This window comes from Bos javanicus, chromosome 7 (genome assembly GCF_032452875.1).
Source record: "Bos javanicus breed banteng chromosome 7, ARS-OSU_banteng_1.0, whole genome shotgun sequence".
Classification (NCBI taxonomy): Eukaryota; Metazoa; Chordata; class Mammalia; order Artiodactyla; family Bovidae; genus Bos; species Bos javanicus.
Window position 1 is genome coordinate 52,169,074 of NC_083874.1, and position 24,033 is coordinate 52,193,106.

Genomic DNA, 24,033 nt, shown 5'->3' on the forward strand with positions numbered 1-24,033 from the left:
AAACCAAAAGAAACAAGCCCCATGACACATACACATAAAATGGAATGTTAAATATGATACTATTGGCACCAAATCTGAAAGCAAAGTAAAATGCCAATAATTAAAGGACAAGAACAACTAGACAAAAGCAATATTTGAAGAGAAAATTGCTGCTAATTTTCTAAAAGTGATGAAAGACTGCAATACACAGAACCAAAAGCTTGGAGAATCCCAAGTATAAATACAAAGAAAACCACATGATGGCACATCACAGTAAAACTTCTAAAAGCCAGAAAAAAAAAAGTCTCCCAAAGTAGCAGGAGGTAGAACATGTTATCCTCAAAAGAACAAAAAAACAGACAGTGGAGGGCTGTTTTGTGTGTGCGCGTTTTCTTTTTAAGGAAAAACAAAAAATATCCTTCAAAAATACAAGTGAAATAAATATATATCCATATAAAAACAGAGACTTCATTACCACTAGACTAAAATAAATAATAAAAGGGACGTGCATTTATTCAAGCAGAAAAAAAAAGTATTCCCAAAAGGAAATACAGAAATGTAGGTAGGAAGGAAAAACACTACAAAGGCGTTTTTAAGTGAATACTGATATGATAAAATAATAGTAAATGTTTGTAGGGTTTAAAAAATAATGTTTAAAATATTTTTAAAAGAATTAAAATGAGCTTCTGCACAACAAAGGAAACTATAAGCAAAGTGAAAAGGCAGCCTTCAGAAATGGGAGAAAATAATAGCAAATGAAGCAACGGACAAACAACTAATCTCAAAAATATATAAGCAACTCCTACAGCTCAATTCCAGAAAAATAAATGACCCAATCAAAAAATGGGCCAAAGAACTAAATAGACATTTCTTCAAAGAAGACATACAGATGACTAACAAACACATGAAAAGATGCTCAACATCACTCATTATCAGAGAAATGCAAATCAAAACCACTATGAGGTACCATTTCACGCCAGTCAGAATGGCTGTGATCCAAAAATCTCCAAGCAATAAATGCTGGAGAGGGTGTGGAGGAAAGGGAACCCTCTTACACTGTTGGTGGGAATGCAAACTAGTACAGCCACTATGGAGAACAGTGTGGAGATTCCTTAAAAAACTGTAAATAGAACTGCCTTATGACCCAGCAATCCCACTGCTGGGCATACACACTGAGGAAACCAGAATTTAAAGAGACATGTGTACCCCAATGTTCATCACAGCACAGTTTATAATAGCCAGGACATGGAAGCAATCTAGATATCCATCAGCAGATGAATGGATAAGAAAGCTATGGTACATATACACAATGGAGTATTACTCAGCCATTAAAAACAATACATTTGAATCAGTTCTAATGAGGTGGATGAAACTGGAGCCTATTATACAGAGTGAAGTAAGCCAGAAAGAAAAACACCAATACAGTATACTAACGCATATATATGGAATTTAGAAAGATGGTAACAATAACCCTGTATACGAGACAGCAAAAGAGACACTGATGTATAGAACAGTCTTTTGGACTCTGTGGGAGAGGGAGAGGGTGGGATGATTTGGGAGAATGGCATTGAAACACGTATAATATCATATATGAAACGAGTCGCCAGTCCAGGTTCGATGCACAATACTGGATGCTTGGGGCTGGTGCACTGGGACGACCCAGAGGGATGGTATGGGGAGGGAGGAGGGAGGAGGGTTCAGGATGGGGAACACATGTATACCTGTGGCTGATTCATTTCGATATATGGCAAAACCAATACAATATTGTAAAGTTAAAAAAAAAAATTAAAATGCAAGACATGCATAATTCAAAAAATGTGTGTTTAAAGTATTATAAAGTTCCAACATTACTTGGAATGTGGTAAAAGTTCTAATTTATATTAGGTTGTAGTAAGTTAAGCATGCATGTTGTAATTTCTAAGGTACACACTAAAAGGATAATAAAAAATGTATAAATAAGAATAAGGGAAATGTGAAATAATAAAGTTTTAAATGAATCAATAAGAACAGAAAAAAAGGAGGCAAACTGGAAAAATCAAACAGAAACAAATAGCAATTTGGTATATATCAATTCAAGTGAATTAAATACTTTGCAATGAAAAGACTAATGTCATCAGACTGGATTTATGAAACACACATGAAGTATATACTGTCAAGGGACACACTTTAAATAAAGACACAGAAGTCTTAGGACAAAACAGTGGAAGAAAATATACTAACCAAAAGAAAGCTTATATACCTAGTATCCGATGAAAATTTTGTCTCTAATAATTCTACTGCCTTGAATGCTGCATATTTCATAGTGATAAAGGGTCAATCCACAAGGAAAATATAATAGTTCTAAATCTAAATACATCTAATAATTTAGTTTCAAAATATATAAAGTAAAAATTGAACTAAAAGAAGAAAAGGGTAAATTCATAACTGCAGCAGAAGAATTAATACCCTTTGTATAGTAACTAATGAAACAAGCAGACAAAAACTTGGAAGGGATTTGGAAAATCTGAACACATCTAACAAACTTGAGCTAGTTGCTATATTAGAACAATGCACCCAACAATGACAAATTACACCTTTTTTTCACATGCATATGGAGAAGGCAATGGCACCCCACTCCAGTACTCTTGCCTGGAAAATCCCATGGACAGAGGAGCCTGGTAGGCTGCAGTCCATGGGGTCGCTAAGAGTCAGACACGACTGAGCGACTTCACTTCACTTTCACTTTTCATGTGCATATAGAACATTTACCAAAATTACCAACATTTACCACATGCTGCTAAACAACCATCAACAGGAGAATGTTGGAACCCACCAAAAAGAGATACCCTACATCCAAGAACAAAGGAGAAACCAAAACAAGAGTGTAGGAGGGGGCACAATCATGTTTAAAATCAATCCTAATACCCTCCAGAGACACTTAGAGGGCACAAACAAAAACTTGTGTGCACCAGGACCCAGGGAAAGGAGCAGCAATCCCCACAAGAGACTGAGCCAGACCTGCCTGTGAGTGTTTGAGAAGCTCCTGCGGAGGCATGGGTCAGCAGTGGCCTGTGGCGGGGACAGAGACTCTGGCAGCAGCAGACCTGGGAGGTGCGGCCTGTGGCATAAGTCTTCTGGAGGCGATCCTCATTAGCCCCACTACAGAGCCGATGGGAAAGAGTTCTTGCACTGTTGCAAAAGTTCTAGGCCCCAAATTGACTTTCCAACCTGGATCCTGGACTTCCTGGATCCAGGAAAGGGACTGAGAATCCCCAGGGAATCTGACTTTGAAGGTCAGTGGGATTTAATTACAGAACTTCCACAGGACAGGGGAAACAAGACTCTTGGAGGGCACAAACAAAACCTGATGCACACCAGGACCCAGGAGAAAGGAGCAGTGACCCCACAAGAGACTGAGCCAGACTTGCCTGTGAGCCTTTGGGAGTCTCCAGCAGAGGCGTGGGTCAACAGTGGGCTGCAGTGGGGTCAGGGGCACTGAATACAACAGTCCTAGGCCTAAGTCCCTTCGGAGGAAGTTGCCATTACCCCTACCACAGTTTGTCCTTAGGCCAAACTACAGGGAGAGAACACAGCCCCACCCATCAGCAGAAAACTGAATTAAAGGTATACTGACTATGGCCCTGATCACCAGAGCAAGACCCAGTTTTCCCCACAGCCAGTCCCTTCCATCAGGAAGCTTACACAAGGCTCTTAACTTCATCCGAGGACAGACAGAATGAAAACCACAACCACAGAAAGATAACCAAATGATCACATGGATCACAGTTTTGTGTAACTTAATGAAACTGAGAGAGCTAATTCTTAGGTAGCATGATAAGGAGTGCAGGGCCCTCAAGGAGAAAGGGGTCTGAGGCCCTCGAGGAGGAGAAAGGGGTTTGGGACTCTCAAGGAGGAGAAAAGGACAAACATTTTTTTCTACATTCCTTCATCTTAGTCACATAAGAGGTCATTTTAAGCCCAGAGATAACAACTATGCAACAAAACAACTAATCTTGCTCAAGAAAATATGACACTGAAAGATGAACTCCCCAGGTCAGTAGGTGCCCAAATGCTACTAGGGAAGAGTGGAGAAATAACTCCAGAAAGAATGAAGAGACGAAGCCAAAGCAAAAACAACGCCCAATTGTGGATGTGACTGGAGATGGAAGTAAAGTCCGATGCTATAAAGAACAATATTGCATAGGAACCTGGAATGTTAGGTCCATGAATATTGGAAGTGGTCAAACAGGAGATGGCAAGTGTGAACGTCGACATTCTAGGAATCAGCAAACTAAAATGGACTGGAATGAGAGAATTTAATTCAGATGACCATTATATCTACTACTGTGGGCAGGAATCCATCAGAAGAAATGGAGTAGTCCTCATAGTCAACAAGAGTATCCGAAATGCAGTACTTGGGTTCAATCTCAGAAACAACAGAAGGATCTCTGTTTGTTTCCAAGGCAAACCATTCAGTATCACAGTAATCCAAGTCTATGCCCCTACCAGTAATGCTGAAGAAGCTGAAGTTGAATGGTTCTATGAAGACCTACAAGACTTTCTAGAAATAACACCCAAAAAAGAATGTCCTTTTCATCATAGGGGACTGGAATGCAAAAGTAGGAAGTCAAGAGATACCTGGATTAACAGGCAAATTTAGTCTTCTAGTACAAAATGAAGCAGGGCAAAGGCTAACAGAGTTTTGCCAAGAGAATGTAATGGTCATAGCAAACGCCCTCTTCCAACAACACAAGAGGCAACTCTACACATGGACATCACCAGATGGTCAATACAGAAATCAAACTGATAATATTCTTTATAGCCAAAGATGGAGAAGCTCTATACAGTCAGCAAAAACAAGATTGGCAGCTGACCGTGTCTCAGATCATGAATCCTTATTGCGAAATTCAGGCTCAAATTGAAGACAGTAGGGAAAACCACTAGACCATTCGGGTTCGACCTAAAGAAAATCCCCTATGATTATACAATGGAAGTGACAAATAGATTCAAGTGATTTGATCTGATAGACAGAGTGCCTGAAGAACTATGGGCAGAGGTTCCTGACACTGTACAGGAGGCAGTGATCAAGACCATCTCCAAGAAAAAGAAATGCAAAATGGCAGAATAGTTGTCTGAGGAGGCCTTACAAATAGCTGAGAAAAGAAGAGAAGCGAAAGGCAAAGGAGAAAAGGAAAGATATACCCATTTGAATGCAGAGTTCCAAAGAACAGCAAGGGGAAAGATAGGAAAGCCTTCTTGAGTGAACAGCGCAAAGAGGAAAACAACGGAATGAGAAAGACTAGAGATCTCTTCAAGAAAATGAGAGATACCAAAGGAACATTTCATGCAAAGATTGGTGCAGTAAAGGACAGAAATGGTGTGGTCCTAACAGAAGCAGAAGATGTTAAAAAGAGGTGGCAAGAATACACAAAAGAACCAAAAAGGTCTTAATGACCTGCATAACCATGAGGGTGTGATCACTCACCTAGAGCCTGGAATGGGAAGTCAAGTGGGCCTTAGGAAGCATTACTATCAACAAAGCTAGTGGAGGTGATGGAATTTCAGTTGAGTTATTTCAAATCCTAAAAGATAATGCTATCAAAGTGCTGCAGTCAATATGCCAGCAAATTTGGAAAACTCAGCAGTGGGCACAGGACTGGAAAAGTTCAGTTTTCATTCCAATCCCAAAGAAAGGCAATGCCAAAGAATGTTCAAATTACCGCACAATCTTGCTCATTTCACATGCTAGCAATGTAATGCTCAAAATATTTCAAGTTAGGCTTTAACAGTAAGTGAACTGAGAACTTCCAGATATACAAGCTGGGTTTAGAAAAGGCAGAGGAACCAGAGGTAAAACTGTCAACATTTGTTGGGATCACAGAAAAAAGCAAGGGAATTTCAGAAAAACATGTACTTCTGCTTCACTGACTATGCTAAAGCCTTTGACTATATGGATTACAACAAACTGTGGAAAATTCTTAAAGAGATGGGAATACCAGACCACCTTACCTGCCTCCTGAGAAACCTGTATTCAGGCCAAGAAGCAATGTTTAGAACTAGACATGGAACAATGAACTGCCTCAAAATTGGGAAAGGAGTACGTCAAAGCTGTATATTGTCACCTCTCACTTAACTTATATACATCTGGGCTGGATGAAGCTCAAGCTGGAATCAAGATTGCTGGGAGAAATATCAATAACCTCAGATATGCAAATGATACCACCCTTACAGAAGAAAACAAAGAGGAACTGAAGAGCCTCTTGATGAAGGTGAAAGAGGTGAGCGAAAAGCTGGCTTAAAACTCAACATTAAAAAAACTAAGATCATGGCAAACGGAGGGAAAAAATGGAAACAATGACAGACTTTATTTTTGTGAGCTGCAAAATCACTGCAGATGGTGACTGCAGCCATTAAATTAAAAGATGCTTGCTCCTTGGAAGAAAAGCTATGGCAAACCTAGACAGCATATTAAAAAGCAGAGACATCATTTTGCCAACAAAGGTCTGCCTAGTCAAAGCTACGGCTTTTCCAGTAGTCATGTAAGGATGTGAGAGTTGGATCTAAAGAAGGCTGAGAGCCGAAGAATGGATGCTTTCGAACTGTGGTGCTGGAGAAGACTCTTGAGAGTCCCTCGGACAGCAAGGACATCAAACCAGTCAATCCTAAAAGAAATCAACCCTAAATATTCACTGGACGGACTGATGCTGAAGCTGAAGTTCCAATACTTTGGCTACCTGATGTGAAGAGATGATTCACTGGAAAAGACCCTGATGCTGGGAAAGACAGAGGGCAAGAGGAAAAGGGAGGGTGACAGAGGTGAGGTGGTTGGATAACATCATTGACTCAATGGATTTGAGTTTGAGCAAACTCTGAGAGATAGTGAAGGACAGGAAAGCCTGGTATGCTGCAGTCTACGGGGTCACAAAGAGTTGGACACGAATGAGCGACTGAACAATGACAACAACTACATGTTCAGCAAACCCAGAAATTTCAAATCATTTAAAGTATGTTCTCTGATCAGACTAGTGTTAGGTTAGAAATCAGTAAAAGGATAACTACAAAGTTCCCAATTGTTTGGCTATTCTATAAATATCCAAATAACTGGAGTCCGATAAGAAATTAGAAAATATTTTTAACAGAATGAAATCAACATATTACATAGAACAGATGGGACTAACAGAAAACACAAAATAAGATGGTTGATTTAAATCCCTGTAGCTTAAACGGTAAAGAATCTGCCTGCGAGGCAGGAGACCAGGGTTCGATCCCTGAGCTGGAAAGTTCCTCCGGAGAAGGAAATGGCAATCCACTGCAGTATTTTGCCTGGAGAATTCCATGGACAGAGAAGCCTGGCGGGCTACAGTCCGTGGGGATGCAAAGAGTCAGACACAACTGAGCAACTAACACACACACACACACACACACACACACAGATTTAAATCCAAATATTTCAACAATTATGTCAAATGTAGAGAGACTCTATGCTCCACTTGAGACTGATATTATAGATGATGAAGGTATATTAATATTAGACAACACAGTCTTCCAGGCAACACAAAGCATCAAGAAGATAAACAAGGACATACTAGAATAGTAAGGGTTTAGTTTGTCAGGAAAATATAAGAATTTTGAATTTGTAAGCAACTAATAACAATATATATTTATATATTAAGATATATAAAGCAATAGAAAAAGGATAGTCTTAATTTATTCATGAGAATACATTAGACAAATCCAAACTGAGAGACATTTTACAAACCAACTGGGCAAAGTTATAAAAAATAAAGATGGAGAACTACAACAAGGAGTCTGACTCCATTTTTGGTTTAAGTGTTAACAGCTTTTAAGCCTTACCTCTCCCACTTCCCCTTGCGTCCCACATCTGGGCACAAGAACTGGAAGCCTCAGTGCCCAGGTACCAGTGGAGATTCAAACTATTCAGGGACCCTGTGCAGGAACTCTCAGCCTGGCCCTACCCTAAGTAGAATAAAAACTCAGGCCGGTCTCCTTCTCTTAGCCTTTCAAGCCATTTCAAAGATGTTTGAGAGGACTATCCTCCTCTTCTCAGAGACCTCAATTATCTGTTAATAAACCTTTTCATACCCTCTTGATATGTTTGGGGAGTGTCATCATTCTTAACATCCAAACCAAATTATGAGTAGGGGTCCATACGCCTTTGCAGGTGACCACAACAGAAATTATTCCCAATTAAAGAAGACTAAAGGACAACTCATTGGAAAAGACTGATGCTGGGAGGGATTGGGGCAGGCGGAGAAGGGGACGACAGAGGATGAGATGGCTGGATGGCATCACCGACTCGATAGATGTGAGTTTGAGTGAACTCCGGGAGTTGGTGATGGATAGGGAGGCCTGGCATGCTGCAATTCATGGGGTTGCAACGAGTCGGACACGACTGAGCGACTGAACTGATCTGAACTGAAAGGACAACTGAATGCAATACATGATCCATTAATTTTTTCTGTAAAGGATGTCACCGTGACAATTGGCAAAATCAGATTTAAAAACACTATTACATTAATGTTAATTTCCTAATTTTGATGTGGTTATGGATCTACCTTTAGGAAATGCACACTGAAGGATAAAGAGGCAACCAATCTGTATGCTTCAGGAAAAAATGACAACACACACACACAGAGATAAGGCAAATGTGGTAAAATGTTAACATTAGGAATATGCAAGAAGGTTTTTGTTTTATTCTAGCAACTTTTCTGTAAGTCTGAAAATATGTTGATAAATTAAAAGATAAATATAAAGCAAAACCCAACAGAATTACGTTACACTCACAAAGTGGGATGTTTTAACCATTTCTCTAAGTAACTAATAAAACAAACAAACAAAAGTAAAGCTACAGAAAATTTAAGCAACACAATTAACAACCAGGACCTAATGGAGATACACAGAACACTTGATGCAACTGAAGAATACATACATTCATTTCAAGTCAATATAGAACGTTTATATTTAACAGTATTCCCAGTCATAAAGGAAAACTTTACAAATTTTTAAGACTAAATCACAAGAGTACTGACTAGTTGAAACAAAGTGAAAGTTGCTCAGTTGTGCCCAACTCTTTATGACCCCATGGACTATATATATATAGTCCATGGAACTCTCCAGGCCAGAATACTGGAGTACGTAGCCTTTCCCTTCTCCAGGGGATCGTCCCAACCCAGGGATTGAACCCAAGTCTCTTGCATTGCAGGCAGATTCTTTACCAACTGAGCCACAAGGAAAATCCAAGAATACTACAGTGGGTAGCCTATGCCTTTTCTTTCTTTTTTTTTTTTTTTTGCCTATGCCTTTTCTAGCGGATCTTCCGGACCCACGAATCAAACCAGGGTCTCCTGCATTGCAAGTGGAGTCTTTATCAACTGAGCTACGAGGGAAGCCCAATTAGGCTTCACCTAATGTTCTGTATTAGCGAGGTGGTATACTTTAGCCACCATGGACAATGCTATCAAGTGTGCTGGGAAGGGAGGAAGGCTCTCTGCATGTGGAAAAGCTCCAACTCCTCTCCTTCAGACATTGCAACAGTAACAACCAGACAACCAAGGCATATGGGCCAGTCCAACAGGTAATGCTGTGAGAAATAAATTACCTCAAGGGATGAAGTTACCTCAGCAATTACCTTCCTTTTTGTTCCCCCTAATTAAAGCTATTGTTTTTCCAGTAGTTATGTATGGATGTGAGAGCTGGACCATAAAGAAGGCTGAGCGCCAAAGAACTGATGCTTTTGAACTGTGGTGATGGAAAGATTCTTGAGAGTCCCTTGGACACCAAAGAGATCAAACCAGTAAATCCTAAGGGAAATCAACCCGAATATTCCATTGGAAGGACTAGTGCTGCAGCTGAAGTTCCAATACTTTGGCCACCTGATTCGAAGAGCCAACTCCTTGGAAAACACCCTGATGCTGGGAAAGATTGAGGGCAAGAGGCGAAGGGGGTGACAGAGGATGAGATGGCTGGATGGCATCACTGACTCAAAGGACACGAGTTTGAGCAAGCTCCAGGAGATAGTGAAGCCTGGCGTGCTGCAGTCCATGGGCTCGCAAAGAGATGGACATGATTTAGCAACTGAACAACAACAATATATATGAAAAAAAGAGACTGAAAACTAATGATTTAACCAACCACTTCAAGAAATTAGAACAGTAAAATAAACACTAAAGAAAACTTTTTAAAGAAAATAAAGGTAAAAGCAGAAATTAATGAGCACAGAGGTTAACAAAGTCAGTAGTTCTTTGTTTTTTTTAAGAAAATTTTAAAAATCTCTGGTGAGACTGATCAGTATTTAAAAATGAGAGAGAGCAATTAGGCACTCAACATCAGGAACAACAACAACAAAAAAAAGAGAACTGAATTAAATATGCTTTGCATATTATAATGAATAATTTCATACAAAATGTATGTGAGAATTGAGATGAAATGGACAAATTTCTAGAAAAACATAACTTACCAAAACTGACTCAACAAGAGAAAACCTGATCAGTCCTTGTAACTATGAACGATATTAAATTGGTAGTCAACATTTCCTAGGAGACTAGATGACTTTGCCAGCTGATTATTTCAAACAGTCAAGGAATAAATAATTCCCCTAATCTTATGCAAAAATTCTTCCACAGTTTAGAAAAAGGAAGTATTCCTCAACTCACACTATGAGGTTAGCATAATCTTTAATAGCAAAATGTGAAAGAACAAAAAATCATAGGTTACTTTTACTCATAAACCTAGGCACAAAATTTGTAAAATACCAGCAAACTGAACTAAGCAATATAAAATAAAAAGGATAATAAATAATGCCCAAATTGGATTTATTTTAGGAATGCAAGATTAGTGTTAACTGAAACCAATTATTATGCTTCACCACAATTACACACTGAAAGAGAAAATTATGTGATAATCCTAATAGCATAGAAAAGCATTTGATCAAATTCAATACCCATTCATGATAAATATGCTCAGCAAACTAGGAATACAAGATAATTTCCTCAATATGACAGAGTATTTACTGAAAGTTGAAAGCAAAAACCATGCTTAAAGGTAAAATGTTGAAAACTTTGTCTTTGAGATCAGGAGTAAGACAAGAATATTCAACGTTATCTATCACTTCATTCAAAAACACTGAGGTGTCTGGTGCGTGGTCTGATTCAGTGCAGTAAGGCAAGAAAAAACAATCTTAAGAATTAGAAAGGAAGAAATAACACTCTCATCTTAAGATAATGATTTTGTTGTTATTTAGTTGCTAAGTTGTGTCCAACTCTGGGTGACCCCCATGAACTGTAGCCTCTGTCCCAGGCTCCTCTGGCCATGGGATTTTCCAGGCGAGAATACTGGAGTGGGTAGCCATTTCCTTCTCCAGGGGATCTTCCCAACCCAGGGATCAAACCATGGTCTCCTGCATTGCAGGCAGATTCTTTACTGCCTGAGCTACCAGGGAAGCTCCAAAAAAATCTACAGATAAAGAAATTTTAAATACCAAATAAAAATATGAAGTTTTTTCCCTAATATTTTCCTAATATTAAATTTATTAGGAATAAATTTAATAAAAGTTGTGTAAGACCTCTATACAGAAACAATACAGCTTTACTGAAAAACATTTAAAATGACAAGTGAATGTAGACTTTAAGACTCATAGATTAAAAGACTTGATAACTAGATGCCAATTCTTCCTAGATTGATTTATATAGTCAGTAGAATAAAAATCTCAACAGGTTTCTTTTTTTAAGCTGACAAGGTGATTCTAAAAAAGAGCTTGTACATTCTTGGAAAAGCAGCAAAAGATAGGAGATTACTAATACACTTTATAGAAGCATAATAATCAAGATTGTATGGTACTGGCATTGGAATAGACAAAATGATCAACCAGAAGGAGAGTACAGTTCAGAAAACAGACCTAGGCATAAAAGGCACTTGATATATAACACAGAGTATGTCCAAAGGAGATCAGTCCTGGGTGTTCATCGGAAGGACTGATGCTGAGGCTGAAACTCCAATACTTTGGCCACCTCATGCGAAGAGTTGACTCACTGGAAAAGACCCTGATGCTGGGAGGGAATTGGGGGCAGGGGGAGAAGGGGACGACAGAGGATGAGATGGCTGGATGGCATCACCAACTCGATGCACATGAGTTTGGGTGACCTCCAGGAGTTGGTGATGGACAGGGAGGCCTGGTGTGCTGTGATTCATGGGGTCGCAAAGAGTTGGACACGACTGAGCAACTGAACTGAACTGAACTAACTGAGCATGTCAGATATCCCAATTAATGGGAGTGGAGCTAAGGGTCCATATAAAAAAAGAAATTGTACCCATATGCAAATAAATCAAACACAAATCAATTAAAAACCTCAATGTGAAAGGAAAAACTATAGGATTAATTATCTTGATGACTAAAGGATTTCTTAAACAAGACACAGCACACATTACTCATAAAGGAAAAGACCGGTAAATCTAAGCACTTCATATAAAGAACTTTCATTAGGACACTGTTCAAAAAAAAAAGAGAAAAGCCACAAAGTCAGAGAAGATGTTTGTGACAAAGGACCAATATCTAGGCTATACAAATAATTTCTTTTGTATTGGAACAGCACTATTTTGCAATCCTAATGAACAAACAGATCTATGTACTAACAATCAGCAGCCATTAACATCACAAAAGGGAGAGCCACAGATTGCGTGCCTTCTGAAGAGGATCTCAACCCAGGCTCCTCTGGCCATGGGATTTTCCAGGCGAGAATACTGGAGTGGGTAGCCATTTCCTTCTCCAGGGGATCTTCCCAACCCAGGGATCAAACCATGATCAAACACCTATTACAAAGAAGTTTTGGTGAAAAACAAACAAATGGAGTTGGTTCTGACTAAGCTTCTGGATCCAACTGCTAATTTACAGCAAATACAGGGCACAGAAACTATACACTATACTATGGGAATACAACTGCAAAGCTGCTAGTGTGGTAAACACTACAGGACAATGATACAGTTTTGTTACAATGAATGAATTTCAAGGGGGAAAGAAGAGAAAGAGGAAAACCCAATAAGATTTAAGAGATGAAGATATTAAAAAAAAATGGGTAAAACTAAGATACAGCGTTTAGGAATATAAACTTGGGTGATAAAACTTAAAAAAAAAAAAAAAAGTTAGAGACCACACATTTTATTGGGATTATGGTTTCTATTTTAGAGGGAAGAGGTACATGAATTTTCCTAGGAGTTTCCTGTAAAGTTCCTATCTCCTGACATGTGGCATTTCAAGGGTATTGACATTATAATAATTCATTAAGTTACACATCTGTTTTATGTAGCTTTCTATATTTTTTTATACTTAATAAAAAATTAAAATATGAAAAGAAGATCTAAAAATTAGATAATGATAAGTTGGTGGAGAGGAAAGGGTAGTAATATAACTATTAAATTCTCATTTTCCTAATAGGGAGGCAACAGATAAAAATCTTCAATTTACTAAAAAACAGAGGCAAAAGCACAGTATTTAAATAGGTATTACTATACAATACAGAAGATTGTCCATGAGACCGATAAAATTTTTTTTAAAAAGAGGGGTTTAATATTCAGGTAAGAAATAAAGTATGACCCAAGGGTATAGTAGGGATGGAGACAGAAATAAGATGAATTTGAGAATTACCTAATAAAAAGAATCAAATAGGCTTGATGTAACCAAATACTGAACTCTGGTTATACACGTGCTTCAAAGTGTTATGACTTAGCAATTCTGAAGGCACTTATTAATGTGTACTGTAAGAATGAGCAAACACTAAAAACATTACTAAATAGGTTGTGGCTAACAAGAGCCACCTAAAAGGCATCTATGCTGTGAGGAGTCAGGGCGGTGGTTACTCTGAGTCAAGGAGGGAGGAGTAAGATATCATTTGTAGCTGGAAATGGGTAAGATGAGTTTCCCAAGTCTTAGTAACATTCTGTTTCTTGACTGGGTGTCAATTACACAGATTAAAATTTCATTTTTAATTTCATGAAAATTCATCAACCCATACATATATGATCTATACACTTCAAGCTAGAGCAAAAGACAGACACACACACTTCTGATTACAACAATATAAACATATATATACAGTGTAAGCAAAGACTACAGAGGAATGTAGACAAATTTAAATGGCTCCATTTGTTAATGTACTGAGACAATGTAAATGTCTAAATGTTTAAAACTGTCATCCACCAGGGAACTGTGAAAAATGCTAGATAAGCATGGGTCCAGACACTACCTATAACATTTTCACATCCTTGGATAGCTGGCCCTGAGAGAGGTAGAGATCCACTGACAACCAACAGGAAAGATACAGTCAAAATGTAAAACCCATAGAATACTCCAATTAGTTGCCGTCTCAGCACTGTTATAGGAATGATGCATTAATTCAGGATACAAGCATGACAGTATCGTACAACCTTCTCAATGACTCCAGCCCCTATTTTTGCCACATCAAGGATGGGAAACCTATAACAAAGTCCTCATGTCTCAAACGAAAAATGACATCAAAAGCTAATTTCAATCTAGAGAATTGTGTAAAATTCATGTGGGACAAACACAGAAATGGATACAGACAGCACTTCAGCAGAGAGGGAAGGAAGAGAATCTTATTTGCAAATGGATGTGCTTCTCTGCTGACAACAGCAGAAGAGACACCCTTTATCACTCAGGAGACTCCAGGAGAAAGCGTGTTAGTGCCAGGGTCTAGCTGCTGCAAACTTGACCTCTAGAAGATTCTTAGCACTTTGGCTAATGGGTACTACAGCTTCCAAACCAGGCGCTCAGCCAACCTAGTCTCCAAGGACCAGACTTTTTGAGTGCCCTGCCAGCCCTGCCAAGAAGTCAGCTCCTAAAACGTCCCTTCTGTAACCTGTGCTCTTGCCCAAAGCAAGGGAACAGACTGCCTGCTGTGGCTGCTGAAAGTCAGAGTCACTGACCCATTTCCAAAGGGGAAAAAGAGCATCAGGAGTCAAGAGATTTCATCTCATCATCTGCATCTAGGCCCGCCTCTGGGGTTATCTCTGACAAGGTCATAGGGATGCTATAATCCTGAAGCTGCAGAAGAATTTTCATACATGCCCATCCCCTACACAACAGTATTTTTTTCTTTCTGTAGAGCAGTCTATGAAGTATTCCTAACTAATTAAGTCTGATCAGGGAGAAAGGCTACAATGAAGTAGAAAAGAAGTGTCTGGGAGATAAAGTGATCTGGGATCACCGTGGGATGCAGCTATTACAGAGCAGGTAAATTTGGTGTCCCAAAGCTTAAAACCTCTCCTTTAATTCCCCAGAAAGAGCATGGTCCACTTCAACCATGTTCTCTGTTGAGAGCAACCTGTGAACTTCTCTGAAGACTTTGGGTAGGTAACAGACTATCATGTCAGGAGTCACAAGCCACTGTCCTAGTAAAAGCCTCCGCCCCTCTCCCTCTGCGGGCTGCAGAGCACAGCGCCTTCACTTCCTCTGCCAGGACCTCTGGGGAAATCCAAACGATGGGAGGCTCTGCTGTGTGAGGAAGATACGTTCGGCTCTGAACCTCCTCAGTCCCAATCTGAGAGAGCCTCCCTCACTCCTTAAGAAATGAAGTCCATACACACACTGCAAGATGAGAAAACAGACAAAGCCAGCTAGAGAGGAAACCTAGAGACACCAACAAATTGCAATGTAGATTTTGTCTGGCTCTAATTCAAATGAACTTAAAATACTACTTTAACAACACTGAGTGGATATGTGTTGATTAATTAAAGAATTTTTCAGATGTGGAAATATGATTCTCTTTCTTAAAAAGTTCTTATTTTTTGATACATATTCTCAACTAAGGATATTAAATGATATGACTAACGAGAATATGCTTTAGAATAACTGGAGTGGTGAGGAGGAGGCTGATGCAGGTACATGAAACAAGACTAGCCAAGAGTTAAGTTTTCAAACTGGGTGATGGAGACAGGTATTCATACTATTCTCTTCATATATGTATGTGTGTACACACATGTGTACATATGTATCAAACGTGTGGGGAGAGGGGTTACATTTTCAAAAATAAAAGTGTTTTTTTTAAGTCACACTGTTTCTCTAGAGTCACCAGAGAATCTGATTCTCCTCAGACAAGTGAGCGAAAAGGGTATCTTTTCTTCTTAGCTGATTCTTTAATTGAGGATACCCAGCCTAAACATCTCTGCAGTAAAACCACTGAAACCCAGGCTTAAGATTCTTGATAAGCCAAAGGGGATGTACTGCCTGCCATCTCAAAGCCAGCACCCTGCCACGGCTAGTTGGTGTCCAGCAGCCAGGCATCACTGTTCTTTGCTCAGCTGGCAGGGACTTGAGCATCTATTGCTCAGCATGCAGGCAGCCTGCAGCAAGGTAAGTCCCTGATGAGCAAGTGCTGAGTAAAGATCTGAAGCCCTGCCTCAGCCTGCTCCCTCCCTCCCCCAGCCAGGCTCCTCCCTTGCAGATTTCTTTTTTTTTTCTGCGTCACAAACACAAAATGGAGTTAGCTGGGAGCAAAAACAATCTGTCTAAAATGGCTGAATGCAGCAGGGAGTGCCAGGCAATAAAGCGAAGGGAAAGGGCACCCCCTGCTGTCCAATTCAGGGACCCTATTTTTCTTTTATCACTATTTTTGCATATGTCAAAACAATCAATCCTACAGAGTCCAAGCTAATTTTGTCATGAATCTTGATATCTATATTGAATCCTAACTTTTGGAGAGTAGAAATTGAGGCTAAGAAGGGAAAATAATTCTCAGTTTCTAAAGACAGAGCAGAGTCAAGTCACAAGGTCAGCAGCCCAAGTCCCAGTTGTTATTTGGTTATGATTAGTAATGGTTCCTAAGAGCCCTCAGAATGGAAGGGAGGTCCATCTCCGTGCAGTATTCCCCAACTTCAGGATGAGCTAATGGCCCCCGGAGTCCAACTATAGCCATCACTTCCCCAGGAATTCCTGCTGTGGACTTCTCTCAATGAAGACCACAAACAGGAAACGGAGGAGTGGTGAGTTGCCTGACATCCTGGCAACTAAGTTCCCAAGAGTCGCAGGTGGGAGTGACTAAGCGGGGTAGGAAAAAGGATTTGGGGGAAATACTGCTGAGAGCACAAGACTGGCTCTAAAGCCAGTTACACCTGAAGGGATGAAAGATTCAGGCTGATGTATAAAACAACTCCACCTATCCTTAATTCTCACTCACTGACTCAGGACCACACACTACATGCTCTGCCCAGGATGAAGCCTGAGGCATCTGTCCCTATTCTATGGGGAACACCCTCTATAATCTTATGCTACAGCTCCTTTGAGTAAACTGAATACTTTATGACTAAAGGACAGCACATGAGAAAGATGGGAAAAGCAGAAGTATGTTGAGAAATCCATGGAGCCAAGGCACCAATGGTTTTCACTACTTAAATGAGGCAGCACAAACATGTGAGTTTATCCAATGTCCATAAAGTGAGATAACAGCAATACATACAACACACATGAGCACAGACTCATAATAGGAAGTTTTTTAAAAAAATGGACTCTGGTACCACTGCAGTTCTCTCTCGAAAAAAAAAAAATTGGGTCTTTATAGAAGAGGCGTAGGTCTCTTCAGCATATCTGAAAGATTAGAATACTGTGTTAGATCTCTAGGAAACAATAACAGGCTTTCTGTGAGGATAACACAGCTATGGCATCACCAAGTCTACCTGGCATACAATAAACTATGTCTCCAAAGCTCTACAAGAACTCTTTGATTCTGGGAAGAGGACAGAGCAAGAGAAGCCTATCATGTGCTAATGTAAGGTGCCCGTGGGCAGGATTTCTACTTTACATTCCCCTTCACTGTGATATGAGGGAAATTGAGCACCCTCAAAGTCACTCAGAGGTATACACCACTGTGGGGAGGATAATGGGGAGACAGATAAACAGCATGCCAGTCGAACAGCTGTTTATCCCTGCCCAAAGGTAACCAAATTTCTATCACTGACCTCTTAGCCAAAACAAATACCCATCTGCTAAATCACACAGAAATGGATAGTCACAGATGTGCAAGCTGTAAAGAAGAATGAAGCAAACTCGCAGAAATGGATAAACCTTAAGGTCAAGAACGAGGCCAGATAGAATTCCAAATCTATAAGAACCTAGTGCTGAGAGTTAGCAAGAAGGGGGCACAAAGAAGTATGAAAGGGTGGCAGAAAAGCAGTGTTCAGAATCTGGGCACTTTATAAGCAATCTGCTCATTCAGACAATAATACAGTCATTGAGCTTCTCACAGATACTTTCCCAGCACACCCAGGACAGTGACTCAGTAAGGGAGTGCTAACAACCAGAGCAGCTTCAGAAATGTGGGTGGATAGGGGCTCGAAGGATGGGCACTGTCCCAAGCAAGTCAGCAAAAGGGTAGGACAGGTTTATGCAAGGGAACAGGAGGGCGAGAGGGCAGGAGAAAAGGCATCAAATTAAGGTACTAGGAATAAAAACTTCTCCTTTCTTAAAAAAATGAATCAGGACCTAAATAAGGGGTTGACATATTTTTATACTCTCTTTTAACCTGTATGTTCCCTTCCATCTCCTTTTCTCTCTTGAGAGTCATTTGTTAAAGAAATCAGGACACTGGTCACGATGAAAGGTGAAGAGCACTGGCACAGGGCCAGGATGGTACCCAGGAGTGGGCACCTCAGCTTTTTCTGACATTCCTGCCTTCTTGCCCCTCCTGTCAGTAATGCTAAATTTCAGAGCCCAAAAGACCTGGGGTAAAATCCTGGCTTGGTATTTACTTGCTATGAGCTCTCAGTAAACAAAGGACATATGCATATCTGTCAGTTATAAAATGAAGATGATACCTATTTGGCAGCATTGTTTCAATAATCAGAAAGAATAGGTGATAAGCCTCTGTCACAGTATCTGACATTAAATACATATTCTGGGATAAGATGGAATGAGAAGATAAAATAGCTTCATCTTTTTCTAGGTGCTGGGAGCAGTTTTAGTCTTTGCCCAGCCTCACCCCCTCTTACCACCGCCCTCAACCTAAATACAGAGTAAACTGCAGACTTCTAAGCCATTCTCTGTAACAAAGGATCCTAGAAATATCCTCCATTTTATTTTGGGTTTTGGGAGGGGAAGTAACAGGGTAAAAGTATAACAAAGAGAACAGATGGAATAAACACCCAGCCCCCAGCCTGAATCTGCAGATGCAGCTGCTGGTTTTCGTCACACTGCTGTTTTTTTCCTTTCTTTGTTCCTAAGGTGGAAGCCAGGATAGGGTGGGGAAGAGGGGGGAGAAGGGGTGGGGATGGGGACAGGACCGTCATCAGTTACAGAAAGTCACCTGATAGTCTCCTCCAATCCCTGGTCTCTGACCTCACAATGTGGAACCTGAGCCAAAATGGCTCAACTGCGCACACCCCGTGGCTGAAAAGAGAAATGCAAGCAGAGCAGGAGGAAAGCAAGCCAAATAGGAAAAGGGGGATTTGGAAGGATTTGAGCAGTTTTTCTCGCAAAGAAGAAATTTAAACACACAGACAGGCAGACAGAAGAGTGTCTAATCTTCTCATCTAACAGATCCAAGAGAAACAAATCACAACTTTTAAAACAGAGCTGAAATCACTGTGGGATTGGGAGAGAATGGCCATCCCATCTTGCAGATGAGGGGCTACCAATGCCCTTCTGTTGACTCGGGTTCTGGGGTTCCCTTACCCAGGGGAGTGCACAAAAGAACAGTCATTTAAAAGTTGTAGTCTGACTTTTCAAAGAGAAGCAGGCTAGGATTACCAGGGAGAATGAAGTAAAAGATGCTGTTACCTACTCCACAGAACTGGATAATAGAGCTCCGATGTCTTTGCAAGGATTCATTTATTAGGTCCAAATACTTCTAGAAACCTCATTTTCACACATCCTGGCCACTAGCAAATTTCCTTTTTAACCCTTTTGTCTCCTATTATAAAAATAAGTTGACCATAGTATAGAAAAGTTGAAATGAAAAAAACCCAGCACCCTAACAAAATCTATTACAGTATTCTGGTATATTTCCTTTCAGACTTTTATTTCTGCATTTTTTTCCCCATAAAACACAATTGCAATAAGGGTTGTATATGACTGTTTCCTGCTTTTTCCCACATAACACTCTATCATGAGCATTCTTCCATGTTGCTCCAAAGGCGATGGGCCAGAGTCATAAAATGGGACAGTTACAGGGTATTAAGTTCTACGGGAATTTTCTCCAGAACAAAAACTACATAGGAAGGCCATGCCCTTTCATGGCTAGTGACACAAAGCTCTGCTCCTGCTCCAATGAAGTAGATGGAGGTCTGGAGGGCCCATAGCCGAAATTCTCCAGAAATTCTCAAGTCTCTCTTCCCCACACCATATTGGCTGTAAGGCTATAATATAAACTGTTGTGTCTTCAGAGTTGGTGCGGGTAACTAACGAATTTACGCAAGAAAAGCAGGGAGAACAAAATAACACATGGGCACACTAAGATGCAGTGAGATCAAATGGGTCACTGGAGGGACTGTTTCCAAAAACGGACGGATTACTTCATTACTGTACATATTTCTGTCTTACTGTAGTGTTTTATTATAAAAGTGACAACTAAAAAGTTTTAAATTTATAATTTTTCTAAATGAGAAAGATCTCTACGCACTAATAAGAAAAATCTCCAGGATACAGGAGCAAGATATAGAAGAGTACAGATAGCACTTTTGGTAAAGGGAGAGAAGATAAAAATCTGTATTAGTATGTGCTACAAAGGCAGTTTTCAAAAACACTTAAAGAAACTAATAAAATGGCTATTTCTTGGGAGTTCCCTGGCAGTCCAGAGGTCAGGACTCAGTGCTTTCACTGCCGTGGCCCAGTTTCAATCCCTGCTCAGACAACTAGGATCCCACAAGCTGTGCAATTCAGCCAGGGACAGAGAACGTTGGGATGGATGAATACTAGGAAGGGAATGAGACTTTTAAAAATATCATCTTGACTTCTGAAGTACCTATACTGTTTGCATAGAAAATGAGGTAATACAGAAGCAGAAATGAAAGCCCCAGAAGAAACATTCTATAGTGAAGACACCCTTGGTACTCCCTGAAAACTAGTATGTCCTTATGTTTGGAGGGACATTTGTCTCCTACCAGCAGAAAACCAAGTTCAGACCCAATGACTCCTAAGGACTACAGGGGATCCTCCGAACAGTGCTTTTCTCTTGAGGCACCAGTGCCAGGCTCCAGTAAGAAGCCCAAGAGCACCAATCGCTCTTCTGCAAAACCCGCCCAAAGCCCAGCTCTGCTCTGACACTTCCCTGAGACCCTGTTCCTCTTACTAAACACATCTCCAATCTCTACCGACTCCAGGTGTCCATGGTGAGAGAATAACCAAACGTGAGTAAGAGTTATTCCCAGTCAGATGCAACACCCTTCCATCATGAGCTAGACCCCTTCCAGCCCCTCACAACTCCACCTCTGCCGTATGGGCTGAGAGAGCACTCAGCACCTGCCCTCCATCCACCCTCTCCAGGCCAGTCAGTTTCTCAGTGCTCCCAGCTACTTCACTGACTCCAGAGAACTTCTTGAGAGCCTTCCCTTTTAAGATGCCTGTTGAGATCTGGCTGGGAATACAGCAAGAAAAGAAGTTTGTAAAAGCAAGTGTGGTAGCAGTTAATAGAAAATGTCATACTGTTTCCTAACTAATCTGCATGACCTCCATAAAAACAAGGGTAATTGTACAATATTCACTCTGACAGAGACATCAAAAATGTTATTACCAGAAGAAGTAAAAGGCAGCTTTCAGACTATGGCAGAGAATGGAAGACAGTGGGCAGAAAATGGAAAAAGAAATAAACACTGAGGTAATGGATTGAGCCATATTAATGTATCTATAACAAAATTATATGAGGAGCTTGTTAAAAACATACCCTTCTACAGTCCCCATAACTCAGAATCTCTGCAGGTATAGAGCCCAGGTATTTACATCCTCACGTAATCTTTATATGCACTCAAGTTTGGGAATTACTGGGAGAAACAGATATTCAAAGATAGGGACTAACTTCACTAAGATGATAGGAGCTAAAGCAATATTCATCCCATACAGGATGGCTTAAGTCTCAGACAGTGCCACACAAAAGGACATTTTGTCAGCAATCAAATCTGGAATCTGTAGGCAATGGGAGATGGGACCTTGAGTTTAAAAGCTACAGTTGCACTCTGTGTGTCTAGAATAGTAACAGAGGCACACACTAAAGTCTGAATAGCTAGAGAGAAGCTCTAACACTGGGATTATTTTAAGATAATCAGAAGTTAATAAATGACAGAAGGGTTGACTATATACAAAAACCTTTTTGCACCAGCAAATTCTACCCAAGGCAGGCTAGGGGAATTCCCTGAAGTAAATTAATTCAGTACAGTATCTCTGGGAAATGATCAGTAAATAATCAGGGGGTAGGGACTTCCCTGCTGGTCCAGTGGTTAACTCTCTCAGCTCCCAAAGCAGGGGGCCCAGGTTCAATCTCTGGTCAGGGAACTAGATCCCACATGCTGCAACTAAGACCTGGTGCAGCCAAATAAATGAATAAATAAATAAAATAAAATAAAATAAATAATCAGGGGGTAGTTCTATTACATGCTTGAAGTACCTATTTAGTAGAAACTAGGACAAAGATGATATTATGAATGTGTATATAATGGGGTTACAAATATATACATATAATGAACTACCAAAATGGTAAAATATCAATATAAGCCTTTCTTTAAGTCTCTGAAAGGAAGGCTGTTTTCATGAAGCTATCAGACTAAAACGAAAACAAAACCAAAAACATTCTCCAGCCTCTGGGTCCCCAGAGAACAGAAACATTGCTCCTCCAGGAATATAAGCGGCAATGCGACAAGATCCTTTTCTTAAAGGGCAAGCTACAGCTTCCTGTCTTCATTTTTACTTACAGTCCTCCAAGTGAATTTCCTGACCGGTAGAGGGCAGCATACCAGGCAGAGCGTATTTGAATACAACAGAGGTTGCCGCTCTCTAACGTGACTGCATCACTACCAGACGTAACAATGACACAGCTAAAATAGAAGAGTTCCATGTGCCATCTGGTGGCGAAAAAGGAAAAGCGCACACTGCAGATAAAACATATCAAATTCCTCTAGTTGAGAAGGAATTAAAGTTAATTAGCTTTATCTGATGACATCCTTCCTCAAATCTCCACGAGTAAGTCTTCTGTGGAATCTGTATCAGCAGCCTTCATGCATAAGTGTTAAAGTTTTACACCAGTTTAGCTTTCTATCCCCAAATACCTGTTGTAAGCAAGGAGCAACTCCTAACGCCTGGCCCCACTGTATGGAATAAGAAGCATAACTCAGGACAAAACAAGCAAACCACACAAGAAATTGAAAGGCTGTCAAAACAAGAGTGAGATGTAGACAGCACCAAAGAAAGCTTATCCAAGAAAAAAAGAAAAGTACAGTATGAGAACCATAAGTTTAGAACTAAAAGGTATCTTTATCTATCTCATTTTACAGGTGAGGAAAGAGTCAAGGTAGTTAAGATAACCTTTGGTTCAATCTCATTAGTGATCAGATAACGAGTTAACACTTTTGCCTTATCAGAAATTAGCCAGTTTGGAAGGAAGTATAAAGTGGTACAATTCTACACCTAGTAATTTGGGTCCAGAAATTTTATTTTTAATAATTTACTATGCAGAAATACAAGTATGCAGGAATAAATAGAAAATGTTTCTAGCAGCATTGCCTGTTATATAAAAATTAGTAATTTAAATTCTCAATAAAGGATCATCTTGTACTATTTTATCTGACAGAATTCAACCATCCATTAGAAATAATGAGGTAGAATATGAAAAAAACCATATATATATATGTATAACTGAATCACTTTGCTGTAGACCAGAAACACAGCATTATAAATCAACTTATAAATTTAAAAAAAGAAAAATAATGAGGTAGATCTGTAGCTAATGATATCAAGAGATGCTGAAACATGTCACGCAAAATACAGAGTAGTATATACCAAATGGGATATACACATCTCATTAAAAATATGTATATTCCCTCATATTTCTATAATGTTATCTTTTAATT

General features: G+C 39.9%; 1 protein-coding gene across 1 annotated transcript in view; it reads right to left on the minus strand.

The window, feature by feature from the left end:
* LOC133251391 (protein diaphanous homolog 1-like) overlaps positions 1-23,172 on the minus strand; it is a 57,865-nt gene extending 34,693 nt beyond the window's left edge. The window contains exon 1 of the mRNA XM_061423786.1: positions 22,879-23,172. Coding sequence (XP_061279770.1) covers positions 22,879-22,918 — 40 coding nt within the window. The 5' untranslated portion in view covers positions 22,919-23,172. The remainder of the gene's footprint in view (positions 1-22,878) is intronic.
* Between the last annotated feature and the right edge of the window lie 861 nt (positions 23,173-24,033).